The sequence below is a fragment of the Stigmatopora argus genome, chromosome 2 (assembly GCF_051989625.1).
Source record: "Stigmatopora argus isolate UIUO_Sarg chromosome 2, RoL_Sarg_1.0, whole genome shotgun sequence".
NCBI lineage: Eukaryota > Metazoa > Chordata > Actinopteri > Syngnathiformes > Syngnathidae > Stigmatopora > Stigmatopora argus.
Window position 1 is genome coordinate 14,454,176 of NC_135388.1, and position 21,510 is coordinate 14,475,685.

A 21,510-nucleotide genomic window follows, 5' to 3' on the forward strand; every position below is an offset into this window, starting at 1 on the left:
TGAACTGGACAATACAAAAAATAAAACAACTCAGCTAACATAAAAGTAATAAACTCTTTGGTATAGAAACAGTGTAGAAAAAAAACTTAAATGGTCAATTTCTATATTAAATGTGTTTGAAAAAAATGATACAAGTGAGCAAAAAAAAACATTAGTATAACTATAGAAAAAGGTAAATGTCACAAGAAAGCCATGATCTTCTGCAATTGACCATTGTCCGATCACAATGTGCAGGTCTTAATCCTCGTCTGACACGACAGACTTTTAATGAGCTTAAGGCCAAAGACATAGAAAAGTCAGCACATTAGAGACGTTTATACCTAAATACGCCTTACAAAGAAGCTTAAAGTAGCTGTAAAAATATGGTAAATCTACTAATCCATGGTGGTTAATTTGAACAGTATTAATTCTTAATCTAACAGACTTCAATGAAGACAGATTACAATAAAATAAAATAAAACATTGTCATTTCATTTTAAATGGATTGACAGCATTTAGGATGACCTTTTATGGGCCATGATACCATTATGCCTATATAAGTTTTCTCAATGCGTTCAATTTCCTGGCCATAATTCTACATTTCCTTTTAGTTAATTGAAAACTCTAAATTGTAAATCAGTGTAAACATGAGTGTGTATGGGTGTTTGTCCATGTGTCCTGTGATTAAACCAGGGTGCCATGCCTGAAATCCGCTGGTACAGGCCCAATTACCCTCTATCCTAATGAGGACAAGCATATAAAGAAAATTGATGTTTATGTTGTAAGAACTGAATGAGAACAATCCAAAAATAAATAATAATAAGTGAAACGCCTGTGTTACATATTGAGAGAATAATCATTTTAGTCATAAATTGCTCACTGTAGAAAAAAAATATAATCTGACACGCTTACCGTGACATATTTCAAATGCAAATAATGTGTGTGGATGTCACTAGATCCCCGGTCAGAGCGGCCAGTAATATTTAATCCTTCTAATGCTCTCTCTTCCCCTTCCCTTTTCCCCTCTGTGCTCTACTGACTCTCTGCCTTTGGTCCCTCTTTATCTTTCATTTTACAGGACATGTCGACATGACGTGTATGCTCACAAAGGTAGTCACGTGGGAGTGGGCATAACAATGCAGGAGAGTATGGCAATTTCCCTTACCTGTATGATGGACATGCGGTTAGTAGCTGTGTCTGTAGTGCTGGTGACTGGGCTTGTGAAGCTGGTGTGGCATCCCACGTGGCCTTGGGCCACGCTGAGGTTATTGGAAGTGGGTTTAAGGTACATAACCTCTGATCTTGGTGAGCTGAGTGGCAGGCGTGTCTGGTAGTCAAAGTACATGGGAGAGGTGGCCAGTGAGGGACTGCTTACCACATTCATCACATTCATGGCATCCCGCTCCTCCACTTCGCTCTGCACCAGCATGATGTCGTTCTTGTTAATCTTCTTTTTCTTGCCTTTGCCTAGCGTTGGATGGGAATATTCTGCAATGCGACAGTTATAGGTTCGTATCTCCTTATTTTCCCTCTTGCACTTGACCGCTATGGTGATCATAGCAGCCAAAAGCATGATTGATATGATACTGAGGGTTACAATGAGAGGCAGTGACATATCCCAGTTCTGATTGTCGTCAACGTGCAGCAGTCCATCAGCAGGATGTCCATTGGAGGCCTTAATGATGAGTCTAGCAGCAGCAGTGAGGGTCGGCTTGCCATGATCCGATACGCGGATGATCAGCTCGACAATTGGGTTCACATTATCCCAGAAAGGGTGAGATGTTCGCACTTCACCAGTCACGGGATCTATATCAAAAAGATGCTCTTCATTCCCATCCGAGATCTCATACGTGAGTCTCCCGCTTTCACCATAGTCATTATCCACTGCTCGCACTGTTGTGACAATGTAGCCAACGCCAACATTACGTGGTACGTGGATTTCAGCTGTATCATTTTGTAGGAGCGGTAGCACAATGACAGGTATGTTATCATTGACATCCAGAACACTGATGCGCACCGTAGTGTTGCTTTCTAGGTGTGGCGAGCCAGAGTCTCGCGCAAGAACTTTGAAATCAAAGTATTTTATTTGCTCATAGTTGAATGACCTCACTGCATATATGGCTCCATTGGCAGCATTCACATTTACAAAAGTGTTGACATCGCCGCCACTCACGTTGGAATTAACAATGCTGTAGTACACAGTTCCATTCTGGCCTAGATCTGGGTCATGAGCAAGAACTGAACCCAAGAACTCCCCTGGAATGTTGTTCTCTGGTATCTGAAGAAGGTAAACTGACTTGGTAAAGCATGGGACATTGTCATTTTCATCCAGAATCTTTACAGTGAATGACTTAGTGGAGTTTAGAGGGGGTATGCCATTGTCTTTTGCCACGATGGTGACATTATACTCGTCTTGTGCCTCTCGATCCAGTGGTCTGTCTGTCACCACTGTGTAGAAGTTATCATAATTCTCCTCCAGTTTAAAGGGAACATTACCCAGCACTCTACATTGAAGCTGCCCATTCCTGCCGGAGTCTTTGTCGGTGACACGAACCAGTGCAATAACAGTGCCTGGAGGGGCTGCTTCACTGATGGCTCCCTGTCTTACGGACACAAACCCAATGGAAGGCCAGTTATCATTCCTGTCTAGCACTTTAACAGTGACTTTACAATGGCCTGGGATCGGATTGGGTCCGAGGTCTTTTGCCTGGACGTCAATCTCAATAACCGGGCTCTCCTCATAATCTATTTTGCCCTGAATCTTAATAACCCCCGTTCTAGGATCTATTGTGAACAGCTCCCGGATTCTCTCTGGGGCATAGCCACTAAAAGAATAGACTACCTGTCCATTGTTGCCCTCATCAGGATCTGTGGCATTTAAATCAATCAAAACTTTACCAGGAGGAGAATTTTCAGGAATTTCAACAACATAAGCGGGCTGGTCAAACGCAGGGCTGTTGTCATTGGAATCAATTACTTTGACATTTATCTGCATGGTACCTGAGCGAGGATATTCCCCACCATCAGTGGCAGATAATATAAGTGTGTGGTGGTTTCTCACTTCCCGGTCCAGTGGTCTTTGAATAACTAATTCTGGGAATTTTGTTCCATCTCCACGTGATTTTACCTCCAAGGAAAATAGATTGTAGTCATCACGAGTTATCTGGTAGGTTTTAAGACCATTTTCCCCTGCATCTGGATCGTGTGCGCTGGTCAATGGGAATCGTGTCCCTGGAACTGCATTTTCAGATATGTCAATATCAATTTGATCTGAAGGGAAAACAGGCGAGTTGTCATTAATGTCTTGGATGTCTATTTTAATCATGCAGATCTCCTTGTCATTGGCAAACACCTCCATGGACAGTTGGCACTTGGGGTTTCTCTTGCACAATGGTTCTCTGTCAATTCGTTGCTTTGTATAGAGAAGTCCACTCTGGGGGTCAACATCGATAAGATGCGGTGCTGAATTTTCCAACACCCGAAAGTTGGATTTCTTTCCCTGTCCTGCCTGCCCAATCTGTTCCAATCCCAGTCTGGCATCTTTGGCAATGTTTCCAATTACTGTTCCTGGACCTTGTTCCTCTGGGACAGAGTAATTTAAGTTTTTCAATGTCAGGGCTTGAGCCCATATGAGCAGGAAAAAAAAAATAGAAAGATACATCCCCACTCTGTGGTAATGGCAAAAAGCTGTCTTATCTCTGTAATGCCTTTGACCTGTTGATATTATGTTAGATCTGGATATTATTACTTTGAGTCAAATGAAGAGTCCTGTTCATCATGGGAGGTTTTGACATTTGTCTTGATGAACTGACTGAGTTTGTTCTGTCGCGCTCCTCTTCTGTCTCTCCCAGCAATCTGTGGTACTGAACGCCTAATTCATATTCTGCGGGGCACTCCAACTCATCTGAGCGATAAATATGATCCACTGTCCAAATAGAATAGTCATTCTCAACGAATATTCATACCACCTAGAAGAAAGCACAAGAATATATGTATTATGATTATGTTAGTTTGCATAATAAAAACTGAAATTCTAACTGCGACCGCTCAAGTGCCCCATTAACCTGATATGTAAACAGGGCTTGTGTGTAATTCATCAACAAAATTATGGAGGGGGGAGCTTGCCAATTAGTTAACCTTGGAAAGGTTTCTCAATTAATCTCATTCACTACATACATCGTGGAAAAACTAACAATTAGAATTTAATTAAACATTTAGTCACTAAATCACAAAGCACTACCTGGCCATTCATACCGGTTGAGAGGGAAAAAAAATAAAAACAGGATGATGGCTGTCTAACTTGAATAATATGGTGAGTATGCAGGCATAAATCGTGAGATGGCCTATTGTGACGGTTATTTGAATAAGTGAGTATAAAATGAGCCTCTTACACGCATTAACAAATCCGCATAATCCGGATATTTAAAATGAGCCTCATAAGAATTCTAAAAACGAGCTGCCAGCCATCAGCAGAACCATGTAATTCTCTCCTCTGGTGCTCTGTGTCTTTCTCTGCAAGAATCAACTATAAAAGCTGTTGCGTCCTCATGCTCCAGAGAATGATGCTAAATCCAAAGAACACACACACACACACACACACAAACATAAGCACAACTGAAGGATGCACAAACATCAAGGTGAACTTACCTGTACGAATAGATATAATAATCCAAAACATAGTGAAAAAAAATCAAATCAAATGTAGATCCAAAGTCAGTTTCCAAAAAGGTTTGGGTGAGTTTAAACCTTTTTATTACAAATAATTTTAAGGTATAGTATGCCCTTTCTTTCCAATGCGCCGCAGTGTAAATAAATAAATTAAAAAGGGCTTCAGAAAAGTCTGACTGTAATGTCAATGAGCCGAAGTGCGCTCTGCTGTGTGATTAGGATGCAGAGCCTTCCTTGCCTTTCTTCTATATCTCTGTTCACCCACGTTGAAGATGGGATGGACATCCAGACAAGAGTCGAGGTTAAGATCCAAAACTGAACATTTGAAAAAGGGTGAATGATCAGCAGGTTCCTCCTTGGTCCAAATGAGCATAAACGGCGCGGTGTCCTTGCCCGGCGACCTCATCCAAAGTGCGAAGAAGCGAGGAGGCAACAGTTCGTCTGCATTCTACTACATCAACTTCCAACACAACCTATCGGATAACCGGGGGTGCAATGTAAAGTATGTTGTTGACGTTTGGACGGGTCCTGAGGACAAGAAGGCTTCCCAGTATAGACTAAACTCCGAGCACGAACACGCTGCATTAAAACATTGTCTGCGCTCCCGAGGCAGCCAATCGCTTGGAGGAGGTGGGGAAAGAAGGAGGGATTCAAACGAAGCCACCAGCCCTGACTGCAAATGATGGGCGCCTCGCTGGCCACACGCAATACGTGTTGTTTTTCAAAAATGAAGAAAGGAAGAAAAAAAACGTAACGTAACGTAACTTCTTTGTTATTAAGATTCAAAAAGCCAGCAGATGTGTTGCCTGAAAAGGAAATGACCGTTAAGCCGTTGAACATTTCATTGACATTATACAAATGTAAAAAAAACAAATAAAAATAACACTTGGAGAAATTGAGCTTGGGGACAAAACTGACCGCAATATAAATTGTGGAGTGCAAATGATATTGATCATTCTCCACCATTCATCAATTAGTTCTCTCGAAGTGGACATTTGCCAACCAGTCACAAGAAATGTAAAAAGGAAATTCAAAATTGGAACATCTAAAAGCAACAGAAGGACTTTTTGTTATATATATATATATATATATATATATATATATATATATATATATATATATATATATATATATATATATATATATATATATATATATATATATATATATATATATATATATAATTATATATATATATATATAACAAAAAGTCCTTCTATATATATAATTATATATATATAATATATAATATATGCTTTTAGATGTTCCAATTTTGATTTTTTTTTAAATTTCTTGTGACTGGTTGGCAAATGTCCACTTCCAGAGAACTAATGGATGAATGGTGGAGAATGATCAATACTGTCATTTGCACTCCACAATTTATATTGCGGTCAGTTTTGTCCGCAAGCTCCATTTATCCAAGTGTTATTTGTATTTGTTTTGTTATATTTGTAAAATGTCATTGAAATGTTCAATGGCACACAACTCATTGAAAATGCCATTTTGCTCCTGTTGAGTGTGGTGCTGTCAGTCCGGTGGGAAGCTGTGCACCTTTGTAGCTCCACTGATGCAATGTCATTGTAAAGTGAAGCTCACTTCAAAATAATAAAGCTGTACCATCTGGCAAAATTCAAAATAACATAATTTCTTCAGCAATCGGTGCCATATTCATCAGTGTTAGCCTCATCAAATCCAATCCGAGTGAGAAAAGATGCTCAAGGCAAAATCCCAAAACGTCAGAGCATACACATCCAACAAAGCAGCACTTGTGTCTCGTCGGTGGTGAGAATGTCCTCTGTTTACTGTAGTCATAGAGTGTCTTTGTTGATTTAGCTGTGCCACACTCCCCAGCCTGAGATACTATATGCTCCTGTTAATATCATATTTGGATCTTGTTGGAGGTATTAAAAGTAAAACAAGGTCAAATTCCCAAACATAATACATTTTTTTCTTTAATTCTCCCCATCACCTTTTGTATCATAATAATGTCATTGTTATTTTAAAAACATACACACAAACATAAAACACTCCAATAGCATACTGTTTTGAAGGAGCTAAAGCAGAGACGGGGGTTGATGTGAGTGTGTACGTGAGTGGGTTTTTGTGTGTTGGTGCATGTGGGTTTTTGTTGCAGTTCCCCTGATGTCCCACTGCTCCCTGGCCAGGCTCTCCTATTTTAATGCATACACTGCACTTCCCTCCCTCATGGTCCCTGCACGGTGTGGGGTTAATGGTTGTCAGTTGGGAACCCGGCAACAATAATAATAGGTTTGGTAAGTGGGTTCCACTTTTCTTTTGGCCTAGCTCCTTGTTGGGGGGCCATTCTCGTGCTGGGACTTGAGGACAATGGTGGGCTCTTCTGCACTCCTGCTTGGGTGGGGGGCTGCAGATGTGGTGAGTTGTGCAGGTTGGTGGTGGATGTGGGCGTATGGGGGTGTGCTACCTATTCCCGCAGGCTGGATTGGTGCTGACTCGGATGGGCTGGAGGACCGCACTGAGTTCTGGGTCACAGTAGGTGTTTCAGTGGCAAAGGCTGCAGGCAGGGCATGCGGGGGATTTAGGGGTCAGGCTTGTTCAGTGGCTTGTGTGCAGCAGTTTCATTTTTGCCGTACTAAGACAAGTGTTAGAGTGGCTACATGCATGACTAGGTGCCACTGAACACTCACTAGTATGTAAAATTGTTCACAGGTGATTTGTTGAGTACTCACATCACCCTATCACACTCCAATCTGACCTATGTTCCCTCCTCTAAACCTTCTGTGTCCTTTTGGTGAGATTGGTCATATCAAGATAGCAATGTGACTTAAATTATGTTGAATATAATCCATCTAATGATGTTTTTGTATCACTCGTCCCACTCAGTGGTTAGCCCATAAGAGGTACTGAAGATTCCCTCTTTTTTCATCCTCTCTGTCCCTCTTTTCTGTTTATCTCCATTCTCAGTATAAACAACAAAATATAAACAGCCACGATGAAAGTCCACCCAACTCCCACATGGCATGTTAAAACAGTTTTAGACTTTAAAGACACTCTGATTCCCTATTAGTGTCTAAACTGAACAAGACAGGTTTAAATATTGAAAGAGAGACTTCCAACAATGCTTTCTACTAGATTATATAAATCATACTGTACTCCAACATTGGCATCATTGAATTGTTCAAAACGTCTTGGTCAGGGCTGAAAATTGGGTTCTTGTGCAACCGAAAAAATAAACGGGGAAATAAATACATGACAAATGAAGATGTCTCCCAAACCTATTTGATTATTGTTACTTCCATTCGCCATTTTTGTTCCTGAAACGTACATCATTCATTCATGAATTTGACAGCTGAATCTTACGAAATTGGCAGGCTACACCCTTTCCTGGTTGCCTTTAAGTCGCAGGAAACCTGGGAAACCTTGGAGAAAATTTTAGACTTTTACGTGCGCCCTATGTAAGTAAATATGTGTCGCGTTGCATTTGTACATTTTTTTTATCACATAATAAGGGGAATTGCAATCATTAATAAGGGGAGCAATTGGCCGAAGTTGACAGGTATGATCTACTTCTGAGGGAACATTGGAGGACTCTAGTGTGTAAATAGCTATCTGTCTCTATTTGTGCTCTACAACTGACTGGCGTCCAGTCTAAGGTTTTGACTGCCTTACACCCAGAGTCATCTGGGATTGGTTTCAGGAACCCGTTGCCTAGTCAAACACAAATGGTGTTTAAAGGAGTTAATGTTTTACAATCACGCTGTTAAATACATTTGATACTATTAACAACTCTGTTTGATATTATTGCTAGGTTCACCATTAATATTTTCGTGTAGGTGTGCACACAAACTTTTTAACCTCTCAGTCAGGTAAGCCACTGACAAGTGTTGGAATAATTACTCATTATTTATTCTGATGGTGACAAACAATCGTTATTAAACATGTTTAACTGGCAAATGTCAGGATATATATACGTAATGAAGGTAAATGTCCCATCAACGTGCCTATTTGCAAAAAAATGTGTATGCTATCTAGTCTGTTGAAATACGATACAAAAAGACATGTTCACTGTGAATACTTGACACCCTCTGCAATTCATTTGGGAATTCCCAGAATACCATAACCAAAGATGCGATGTGAAGCTCCAAGCTGGTTTGACAATATGATTAGCACCTCGAATGGGAAAATAGTCAATTTAACCTTGAATAAAATTCTATTTCTTTTATGTCATATAGCTGGAAAAAGTGATTAAAATGGTTTAAACAGTATATATATACAGACACATACACACACACACTACTACTACTAGTACTACTACTGACTCTTATTTCACACTTAAATTACAATGCAAAAGAGAATGCATGCTCTTCACGGGCTCACATGAATTTTCTCCGTGTACTTTGGTGTCCTCCCACATTAAAAAAACATGCAGGGTAGGCTGGCTGAACAAATGAATTTGCCCTTAGATATGAGTGTGAGCGTGAATGGTTCCATGTCTCCTTGTGCCCTGCAATTGGCTGGCTGACAATTCAGTGTGCCCCCCAATTAGGCTCCAGCACCCCCTGCCATCCTTGGGATAATAAGCGGTTTGGCAAATGAAAGAATGAATGGTCCACTCAGGAAGATTTTAGAAATCATCATTCACCCAATTAGCCATACAAACTATCTGCAATTTCTGCAAGTATCCAGTTACAGCTTTTTAGGCCACAAGCTGAGCTCATTGCCAAGATTCCACTTCAGCAACTAACCAATATATGTTTAGCCCTACAATCATGTTACCATTTACTTTTATGTACAGTATATCACAACTGACCTGCAATGGGGTCGGTTGTCTCTTCTGTCTTTGAGATTCAAGGTCTTATTTGTGTTGCAAAAGCAGAAAAACCAACATTCAGACCACCATTAAAACTGGCAGACAATATGGAGTCTTCGATTAAGATGTATTAACATTTTGTTAGGGATTGATTACATTGGGATTTTTCCCCTGTGTGACCAGTCATTGCACATTGAGTTCACCTGTATCTTGCTACCTCTCATGTGACCCAGGTGTTTCTGACTGTCTCATCAAGGCATGTCCATCTATTCAACCCGTGTATTTGTCAGTTCATACTGAAATATAACACTGTTTTCATTTTGTATTTATGCCTGTTAAGCACCTGACATCCATGTTTTTTTTTTGTTTTTTTAGGAACGTGGGAGGAACTCAGGGTACCTGCAGTATACCTAGGCACGCAAATGGAGAGGACATTCAAAATTTGATTCCTGTGACAAATGTTGCCATTATGTTGGACATTGCTCAGTCAATCTAGGAGCTCTTCATTTATCCACCACCCTCAGAGAGAGAGATAGAGAGAGAGAGAGAGAGAGAGAGAGAGAGAGAGAGAGAGAGAGAGAGAGAGAGAGAGAGAGAGAGAGAGAGAGAGAGAGAAGAGAGAGAGAGAGAGAGAGAGAGAGAGAGAGAGAGAGAGAGAGAGAGAGAGAGAGAGAGAGAGAGAGAGAGAGAGAGAGAGAGAGAGAGAGAGAGAGGGAGAGGAGAGAGAGAGGGGGGGGGAGAGGGGGAGAGAGAGACGGCACATTTGACATTTTCGTTGGATTTTTTTTTCTGCAGGAAAATGTCACCTGTTTGATATGGACTCACTACTTATCTATTATTTCACTCCTACATATTTTCCTATGTTACAACTGGAATCTGTTCCAACCTTTGCAGTCACTCGCTAAGCAGTTTATTTATTAGTTACATTTTAACCGTTGTTATGATTAAAGCTTGGCACAGAATATTCTAAGCGGTTGGTCTTTGTGTGTCATCACAAGCAACTTGTTGTTTAATAGTTATGGTTGAATGAATTCTGGTTTCTTTTTCCTAAAGTTGTATATCAAATGGGTCTCAAAGCTGGCCACATTTGACATGCAACGTCAGGTGCAATAACGTGAGACTTCCACAGAAACGTGCATATTTTTCACCATAACTAATACTTTGTCAGCCACTTGTAAATAAATGATGGTAAAGGACAACCTTTGTTTTTCATTTCATTTCTCACAAAACAAATAATAACATTGAAATTTTCATTTGAGTTTGTTTGTTTTCTGCATGAGGACATTATAAGCTTTATAAAAAAAGTCAATATTTGATCTACTCTGGAAAACAAAAATATGTTCAATGGCAATTTTAATGCTCAATCAAATTGAAAAACCTTCATTTTTGGCACTCAATCATTTCTGTTCTTGAAATGCTTTTGGAAAAAATGAGGTATGAATATTTAGATCAATTTATGCCTCTCCTAGACAGTTTTTACATTGTATTGGTGACAGGAAATAGGATAAAACATAAGGAGACAAGGACAATTTAAATAGAGCATGAAAGACAAGTACGTTTGTTTGAGGTACATAAATGACTCCAAGGTTTGTAGCAATTTAAACTAAAGCGCAATAATAACATATCCAGACATTGTAATGTATTTCATTTTGTCAGTGTTGGGGAAAAGGGTAAGCAGTAAAAGGCCAAATGAGGTGAAACCCTTTAGCATTAAATCAAAAATCTGGGTTGAACATTGGGGCGTAGGGAGAAGTGAGCTTAAAATAGGAAAATCCAAAACCAATTGGTATTTTGGATGGATTTTTTTTTTTAAATCGTTCAACACATTTTTTGTAGCACTTTCTGTGAAGAGTATCCCGTTCCAGTAGAGAAAATATGCAGTGTTATGTCCTTACAGATCACAGCACTTCCAGCTATATATAAAGTGCTAATGATAATAGCAAGTTACGGGTTTTAACTTTTTTTGTGTCAAATGTCAGCTGCCAGAGATTTTCTGCATCCCCGCACAGCAAGAGAAGTACAGCATTTGGATCGCTGTAAAACTTATTAACATTCCTTTTTTCGACAGTGAATATATAGTCAACCACCAAAAGAGTGAACAAAGTCCTAAATATTCAGCAGCATGATATACCAACATCTACATGCGGGGCAAGAATTAGGAAGAAGCTTTTTGGGCCGAAAGTGCCAGAAAATAAATAAATTAATAAATAAATTAAAACTTAGTTAAAGATTTAAATATTTCTAAATAGTTGGATTATTTCTATTATGGGGGCCTGACTAGAGAATGTTCAAGAAACCGATGATGTATTTTTAGCCCATGGTCTCACCTTCACTCTGCGCAGTGGATAGAGTGGAATATATCTTAGCAATACATGGGGGAAAATCCAAATCTAGTAATGTTTTGGACATGCAATTCTAATTAAATGTGAGAGAGTTGAGTATTTTGAGTGTTTTTTCACTGAGTCAATTCTAGTAGTTGGTACTTTTTTTTTTACAACTCAGAGTGGAGTCCCTAAAGAACCCAGACGGCCAATTCTTCCACAAACAAGCCTACTTTATGTAGCTTTTTACTGTCCAGAGTTTCCCAGGAGACCCTCACGGAACGTTTGGATCTGTTGGGCGGGACCAGCATCGTTCCCCACCACCAGGTGGAGATTAAATGATAGCGCTGCCCCTCTGTTCAATATTAAACATCAGATAAATGAACTTGGTTATTTCTCAAATTCCTCGCAATTCCTGGGATACACTTGATCAAAAAAATTACAATTCCTTTAATGTAATTTGCATTATCATATCTATTCTTATACGCATTAGTTTGAGCAAATCACCTTGTTGATGGTGTTTGTCACTTCAATGCAGCTGTAGCTTCCGAATGTCATCTGTTGTGACATGCAGTTTAAATACTGTTCATTCAGAAGAGCGCATATGAAATGCAATTATTTCCCGTGTTCTCATTAATAATTATCATACAAAAAGATAATCTTTCAATGCCCCGGTGCAGGGGTAAGGAACCTATGGCTTGGAAGCCGTAGGTGGCTCTTTTGATAGATGCAAATGGCTCTCCTCTAAACTGTGAGGTAAAATGTGGGAACCGCTGTTTAGAGAGCTCAGTCCTGAATGCATCAACAGGAGCGTTAGGCGATCATTATGGCGCCAACACTACCTCTAGAGTGGCTTTAAACATTCTTTTTTTCTCCATTAGATTCTTCTGCATGCATACTCCCATTGATTATCATTGATCAGCAACAGCGCAGCAATGTTGTCAAAAGATCTCAGAGAACATTTGTACTTTAATAGTGGTGACATTAGTAAAAATAACACATTTTACTTTTAATATTTGAATATGGCTCTCGAGGAATAACATTTGAAAATATAAACTGTTTATGGCTCTCTCTCCCGACCCCTGCTCTGGGCTGTCTAATCAGGCCCCTCTGCTGGTCTTTTAGTAAAATGACAATTTAATCATTGCCAATGTTCCCTCAGCAGTTTGTAACTGAAAGGAATTTCATATATATTATTCTGACATACTAAGTAGGACCTGGCATGTGACTTTTGTACTTTTGAGCCATACGTACAATGCTACGCAATATCAAGGGTGAATCAATTTATTGCCGAGCCCTACCTGGAAAGGTGAATCATTGTGATTTTTCTACCCGATCTTAGTTCTTGCACTATTCACATCGTTAAGAGTGTGTGGGTGAACACGGCTGTGCCATTTTGTATTGTCATTTGTAAATTTCAGTGCTGTTGACAGCAACTCTGAATAATAGGCAAGTCTTTGATCTCATCTTTAGTGAATAAGGGTGTTCCACTTGAGATTTGGCTCTCACCATGACATCCGAACTGACTAGATGCGGATGGTTTGATCAAGGGGAGACCACCTCCTTGCGTTGATATAAGCTGTAAGGGCTGAGCTTATTAGGAGGCAGGGGGTCCTCAGAGACAACCAAAAGTCTTCAGAGTAATAAACGCAACAGGAGAGGGACAGATGCACCTGTTTTCTACAGGGTGACGATAATGGAGGTTAGAGAGATGAATCGGTTCAAGAAATATGATGAGAACAAAACTGAAACGACGACTCAAACACATAGAGAAGGAACTCGAGTAAAATATTACATTTAATAAGGTGACCCACAGTATGTGAATTGGTTGATCATTTTTAAGAATCGTTTAACTCTTGCTCTTTTTGAAGTATTACTCCTAATGCAGAGACCTACTGGATATGATTTAATAATGTTCAACACTTTCTTTGCAAAGTATTTCATGTTCCTGTTCATTTTTCCCCTTTCATTCTGAGTACACAAATAAAGTACTACAATTTTAATTCTAGAAACTGTTACTTTTTTCTTCTCCCAGTTTTTTACCTTGCGGCTAATTCATGCATTTTTCCAAGCTAATAAACTCAATTTCTTGATAAGCGGTACAAAAAAAATGAATGAATGAATTTATTGGATATTTGTTTCCCCTTAATTAAAACACAAAGTTGAAGTGCACTTAGTCCTAAGATGTAAATTCCAGACCAAGTGGGAGAATTTACATAATCAAGGGCTGCCATATACTTTTTGTCCACTTTAAACTACCAATCAAATGTCTGGGTGAACCCAGACAATTTATGTATTCTGTGAAAATACATGAATCAAACTAGTTGCAGAAGGAATAGAAAATTTAGCCAACACATTAAAAAGTTGGGAAAAATAGAATTTTATTTGAAATAATAATTATCAGACGTCAACCCCATTGAGATGTTATGGGAGACATTTGACGTACGATAAGCAAGAAATGCCCACCATGCCAATTTAATTCATTGAAGGCGTTGCCACTAATTTGCAATGCTGTAAACGTGACAACTGGAGCATTTTTTGCCTAAAGCTAAGCTTGAAGGAAAAAAATATTACTTCAATTAAAAATTAGAATTTGTTAATGTCTTGGCATTATTTTATATTTGTTTTCCAACCCAAAAAGAGTGGACCGTTGATAAACCTGACAGTGCACTTTCTAGAAAACATGTAGGAAATAATAAAATGACTTGTGTCCGATGAGCAATGAAGTCCTTTCCTTATCCGACATAGTATACTTGAAATACACTCTTTACTGTATTTGCAACTATTTGTATTCCAGAGATTTACGTGAACAGACAGACACACACCACCACCACCAGTCAAATTGCTTGGCTGAGCTTGTGCATGACTAGAATCACAACCCTGTACAAGGTAGTTTTATTAAACAGCTTGTAACTCAGTCAAAACAATTAGGACTCGGCGTTCGAGAAGTGGTATCCTGGCAACTGGGAATGGTTAGGCTGAAAAAGGATCAAAAGGGATGTTAGGGTTTCTGACACTTGCAAGATAAACATAAGTGATCTAATTTTAAGTGATTATTCATTTGTGATTGTTTTTGTTTAGAGATTTTTTTCAATTTCTTTATAATGGGCGGAATACATGTTACATTTGCTGATTGCAGAATCTAGATTAGTGGTTAGTCCATTGCGAGCATAGCCACCAAGGTGAATCCATTCACTGCCGATAATACGAAAGGGAGACACTTTGACAATGGCTCCAAGGCTCTCCCTGTGCTGAAACCACATTGTGATCCTGTTCGAATTTAATGTTAGCAGTATCATGTACACTTGATAATGTTCCTCATTATTTAAGATAATTGATTTAAAAGCACATTTATTTCAGAAGACCGTCATCTTCTTTTCCCAAATAAAATCCTATTTAAATAATAACTGCCAACCACCCCAATTGTGTATGACAACCAACAAACCACAAAGTTGAACTATGAAAAGGATTTCAAAGTACAAAACAAGATATTAAACTTTCCTGTAATAAATGAATGATTAGTCTAAAACGTGTTGATAGGAAGATTCCACATTTTTTTTAAATCAAATTGAATTTCTTAAAATAACATTTGATTTAATGTCATTATGTTAGCTATATTTTTTTTACCTTTTACCGTGAAGGGTGAAAACGATTAAAATTCCATTGAAAAATTAAGAGCCAATGTCATTATTGTTTAACTCAATAATTATATGAGAAAAAAACAACACACTAAAACGGCTGCATATGAATTCATCGTGTTTGTGCACATGCAAGCACTTGCAACTTTTAGTTATGCGTCATTAGCCACAGCAGGTTTTAGAGTGGCACCGTCATTCACTCGATTGCCACCTGCACTGTCACACTCAAGGATGCCAGGCTAGGACACTCAGCATACATTGCTAACAGCTAAGCAGAACCTAAGGTGACATTGACGCAGTCATCGCTCAAGTTCTGTTTCTGCCCATTACGTCAGTGTCCTTGGACGGGAAGCAAACAAGATATGCCCTGCTAACCTAATCATGCGACCAGCCATTCCTGTCTCAGTTTGTCAGTGCTCTGCTTTAGTGTTGGTCTACCTGCCAGACACTGGTGTAAATAAAAATAGTCAAACTGAAAGAGGTATTGAAGTAATATTAATATCTCTGCTGTATGTGCAAAACCAGGGGTGAGGTACAAAAGCTTCATTCCCATAGGCTGTTTCTCAAGCGAATAAAGGGCAAGCGAGAGGGTGTATTAAGCAAGGTTGTCGTGTTTTGGGGAAAAGCTTTTCTTTTTCCATCATAGACACATTATTGAAATCACATTGGATTCTAAAAATTTAAAGCATCCAACTGTAGGTGTTGAAGATATGGCAATATATGCAGTGTTACTAAGCATCACCACCAAATCTTCCATATTCCAGCATCAAACTGTGAATTCTTCCATGTAAAAAAGAATGTGCAATTATACAGAATATTGAGTTTAAAAAAATAAAAATGAAGGATGACGAACTTCATCTCATCTTCTCTGACATTAGAATAAAGGTCAGAGTGTGAAATCAATATTGTAAATTTTCCAAGATATTGTCGTGCTTCTATTTTAAATGTTTCATTTGCAGAATATTTCAGTATAGGCCTCTTGTTATGGAGTGATGGAGTCAAATACAATGTCAAACATAATTGAGTTGCAAAGCTGTTTTCACGAGCAGTTTCAATCGAGGCCGAAAGCTGCAAGCTGCAATGATGCTTGTCAATAAAACCCCATTAAAATGGACACAATAATTACCTCCTCTATTATCCTTCAAGATGTACGTAGGACAGAGGCACCTGCTTGTAATTGGCTGGCTAACTACCCCATATGCCCACAGCCAATAGAAATAATTCTCAACGTCTCCATTTGTGTAAACTGATGATACATTAACAGTCTTTTAGGTGCCAAAAACAATCAATTCTGAAGTACTTATAAGTTGCAGTCACAATCATTTACAACTTTTGGACACAAACATGTACAACTATAAAATTAAGTGATTCTTAAACAAAAAATGTTTCCAATTATCCATATCATTTTTGAGGGCTGAAAGCTGAAGCTGCAAAAGTCTGAATACTCCTTCTACACAGGAAATTTTGACAACACTCCACAATGTTGTCAATGGTGGACTATTGCTGTCAAGATAAATATGACCAAATACATCAAAGACAAAATAAAAAAAATTATAAATACAGGAATAAGACATAAGACTCAAAGATTGTGATCAGTGATGATGTGGTTTGCTAGGAATTGCCGGCTTACTGAAGGCTTTCTTTTTTAAGTACAATGTTGTGCAATGGAAAATAGCGTCATAGAAATAAAGCAATAACAACTTTAAAAATGAAAGGCAACAGTATTCTGTTCTGTGCGAAGGTCAGAGGAATGTGTGATTGCCTCAGAACCCAAGGCCAACATAAATTCTGCTTGACAATTAATTATCACAGTTCCCATTTGCTCTGCGGTTTTACTTACTATTTCAGCTTCAATTCACTTTTTTTAGTGTACTTTATTTTTCTCAGTTGTCCTCTTTACTGCCACTCTAATAGCTTCACTGGTATCAAATTGCATTTTCTAAGTATCTTGTTCATAGGTTCTGAAAATTTGATTCTGATGGCAACCCAACTGCTCATATTCTAGTATTCCCATATCCACTGCTCATCATCCTCACAACTAGCTGCGTCTTAAGTCTTCAATTTCTGTGCTGCTGGAAAGAGCATTTTAAATGGATTGTGCTTTAGCGTCACGTACCATTCTCATCGGCAACACATTTTCTCACACACGTTTTAAGACTCTCACTCCCTTAGATTTATTGTCAGTCTTGAGGCTGGAGACTGTCACCTCGTTGAGATATATTTTCGTTCCTGCCCTTACACTGAAGTGTGGAAATGAGCATTTCACATCACTAAATGATGTTCTGTTGAGAAACATACAGTTGATATGAAACCTACTTTGAACCCACGTGGTACATTTGTAATGTGGCAACGTTATGACCTTCTAGATAATTTTTGTTGGGTAAGCTAAAGACACCCTTTTTCAATGTATTAGAATTGACTCAAAATAGTAGGCATATTAGACATCTGGATATCTCAATAATATTCAATGAGTAGCTAAACTTTGGTCTGATTGGATCACTGTTCCCCTCAAATTTCAATGAGTGGAGCTTCACTGTGATTGGTGGAATTTGTCAATCCTTTCTTCTAGAGCAGGGGTCTCAAACTTGCGGCCCGCGGGCCAACTGCGGCCCTCGGGACGATAATTTGCGGCCCCCGTCTTAATATGAAAGATCGATTTTTTTTTTATTTTTTTTTTATTTATTTATTTATTTATTTATTTATTTATTTATTTTTTTAACCCCTTTCCCCATGATGGCGCCGTTTAAGTGGCAGCCAGTGGCAGTAGCTCTGTCCACTCATGTTTTTCTTGTTTTACAGCATGTTTTACATGAAAAATTAGAGGGAACATTGACATGCACCTGCTTGTGGCAGGTGTGATACTGGTGTGCCGATAGCGAGCAATGATGATGTCGTGACCGGATGATTCGCCTAAAGACGTTTCGCCGACGGACGTTTGACAGACGGACAGGTCGTACTAGTATTTGTTAGTTTAATGATTAAATACAAATACTAGTATTTGTATTTAATCATTAAACGCTGTTTTCAGCTGGATTTGACCGAATTTGAGAGCATTTTGAGCCGTTTGGCGAATGGACGTCTATAGACGTTTTTTTGCCTCCATCGCGATATCATCCAGTATTTGTATTTAATCATTAAATGCTGTTTTAGGATGGATTTGACCCGATTGCTGTCATTTTACGGCTCGGTTCTGCTACATCTGCCTGCCCAAGGTCTTTAGGCGAATCATCCGAGTACCGATGATGTCGCTCACACTGGTACTCAGTGCGCTCAGGGAGGTTGTCTTTCTGCTCAGACCAACAAAAAATTAGAGGGAACTTTGGTTCGGAGCTGAATGAACCAATCACGGTGAGGTATACGGCTCTGGAGGGCGGGACATCGGCCGGGCTGTCCAGTGCCTCGCTCACTCACTCATTCATTCCTCCAATCAGCTGGGCGGAGGAGAGGCCGTGAGGCCGATCACTCCGCTCGGCGCGCACACTCCTCCGCTGCTCTCAGCATAGAACTGAATGAGGCGCTATGATCCGTGATCCAGCCTGTGTCAGTGTCTGTAGCCATCTCCGCGATTGAAACGGAGAGCGAAAGTGCACATGCGCCACAAACCCGCGCGACTGAATGTGAAAGATCAACCCGAGACTCATTCCAAGTGGAAAAACATATTACAGAGCCCCAGAGATGTCTCTTTCAAAGCCTGCCGTGAAGAGAAAGGTCGGTGATGAGCACAGACAGTTTCAAGAAAAGTGGGGAGTGCAATATTTCTTTGTTGAACACAGGGGCACCCCGACGTGTCTCATTTACACTGAAAAAGTTGCGGGGCACAAGGAATACAATTTGAAACGTAATTGTACTACGAGACATGCTGAGGAGTACGAAAAATACCAGGGAGATGAGAGAGCCAACCAGGTTGCCAGTCTTAAAACACGTCTTCTGAGGCAAAAGGATCTCTTCAAGAAGGCTACCAAAGACAGTAATGCAGCAGTCAAAGCTAGCTACGCCGTTTGTGAGTTGATTGATCCTGTGCTAAGTGATCCCAAATGGCTCATTGACTTGGCTTTTCTTGTTGATATCACACATGAGCTTAATGTACTGAACAAGAAGCTACAAGGCCAGGGGCAACTTGTCAGTGCTGCCTATGACAACGTGAGAGCATTCTGCACTAAACTTGTGTTATGGAAAGCCCAGCTCTCTCAGACAAACCTTTGCCATTTCCCAGCATGCAAGGCTCTCGTGGATGCAGGCACACCATTCAGTGGTGAGAAGTATGTTGAGGCCATTTCGAAGCTACAGGAGGAATTTGATCACAGATTTGCAGACTTCAAGACACACAAAGCCACATTTCAAATTTTTGCGGACCCCTTCTCCTTTGATGTGCAAGATGCCCCTCCTGAGCTTCAAATTGAGCTCATTGACCTGCAGTGCAACTCTGCACTCAAAGCCAAGTTCAGGGAGGTGAGTGGAGAAGCAGACAAGCTTGGGCAATTTTTGAGAGAGTTGACCCCCAGCTTCCCTGAACTTTCCCGAAGGTTCAAACGGACCATGTGCCTTTTTGGGAGCACATACTTGTGTGAGAAGCTCTTCTCCACCTTGAACTTCAATAAGTCCAAGTACAGGTCCAGACTTACTGATGAGCATCTTCAAGCTCTACTGAGGGTCTCCACTGCTTCCTCCCTCAAGCCAAATGTGACTATGTGAGAAGAAGCGCTGCCAGGTCTCTAGCAGCAAGGAGTAGGCAAGAGAAGCCGTGTTCAGAATATTTCATGTTCAATGTTCCATTCAAGTTCAGAAAGTTAAAGGTTAAAGAGCTGTTAATACAGACATTTGAAACGGAATAAAAATAATTCATTTTCTCTACTTAGCCAGCCAGTGTATATCTACTGTATGCTCATTAGTATTATTTGGTTTTGTATTACTGATTGATTTATTTTTTATTCATCTTTAAGTTAATTTATTTAATTCATTATTTTTTGTTAAAAAATAAAGATATTTGATAACGTTGGAATGTTTTATCAGTGCTTTTCTTGTGGAAATCCTGATGCGGCCCAGTCTCACCCAGACTCGGCCTCTAGCGGCCCCCAGGTAATTTGAGTTCGAGACCCCTGTTCTAGAGTAAATAGCATGCATTTATATTCGGCACATTACTTAATCTAGACAAGCCATCATGTTAACAAGCTTTTGTATGTACGTACATGTCCCCAGTTGAATCATGTCAGATTGAACTTATTCACTTCAATGTTTTGCATTGCTTCTTATCCACAATTCGGCAACAACTTCGGTATTGTATAGACACTGCGTTTTATTTGCCGATCAGTGGCCTTGTGGCCGACCATACTGGAACCTGGGTGTCACTGTGGTGCCCCACTTACACTGCAGGCAGAGGACAGCAGGTTCAAATCACCACTAAGGCATTGACTCGCTGCCTTTCCGGAGTACACCTACAGGTCTCTTTACTTTAGGAGAGCCTGCAGCATCATCAGGAATATTTAAAACCTGCAGAACAGCGTTTGCAACTCCTTGCCTCAGGCAAATGTTTTTATAGGGCAATAATAACTAGATTAGAAATGGAAAAATAGCCTTTAGGTTTAAATATAAAATCGTCCAAATTCATGGATATTCTGAGTCAATATGAGCAAGTGATAATGTCTATAAACCTATGTGTAATTTATTATGATTATTTTTCTTGAGAAGCTTTATCCTCATTATTTTTATTCATGCGATTGAGTCCCATGTGGTTATAGGCTTAATAAATCCTTTGATTCTCAGGCTAGATGGCCAACAATTTGTCTTAACCTGTCATCCACATTCTTTTCCATTTTCATATGCTACCCATGTCTCAGACCATCTTCTGGTGTTACTGTATTACAGTGCTCATCAAAAATTGGGGCAGACCCCCATGGGGGCACTGAGGGGTTTGGGTGTTCTAAGCGATACCTCGGAGCTTGTGACTCAAGAAATATCATTTTTGCCAGGTTAGTATAAAGTTTATACATTAATTATACATTTTATACCACAAACATAATGGAAAGAAAGAAACAAGAGGCACATTCCATAGCCTTTTGTCTCACTTTTAACACCCAGCCCGATGTAGCTAATATTCTACGAATGGTCCAAGCAGCCA

At 39.5% G+C, this 21,510-nt stretch overlaps 1 protein-coding gene across 1 annotated transcript in view; it reads right to left on the minus strand.

Annotated features, from left to right (window-relative positions):
- LOC144066863 (protocadherin-17-like) overlaps nucleotides 1-5,200 on the minus strand; it is a 42,264-nt gene extending 37,064 nt beyond the window's left edge. Inside the window, exons 1-2 of the mRNA XM_077590255.1 lie at nucleotides 4,627-5,200; nucleotides 1,145-3,947 (exon numbers count right to left, since the gene is read on the minus strand). Coding sequence (XP_077446381.1) covers nucleotides 1,145-3,640 — 2,496 coding nt within the window. The 5' untranslated portion in view covers nucleotides 3,641-3,947; nucleotides 4,627-5,200. The remainder of the gene's footprint in view (nucleotides 1-1,144; nucleotides 3,948-4,626) is intronic.
- Between the last annotated feature and the right edge of the window lie 16,310 nt (nucleotides 5,201-21,510).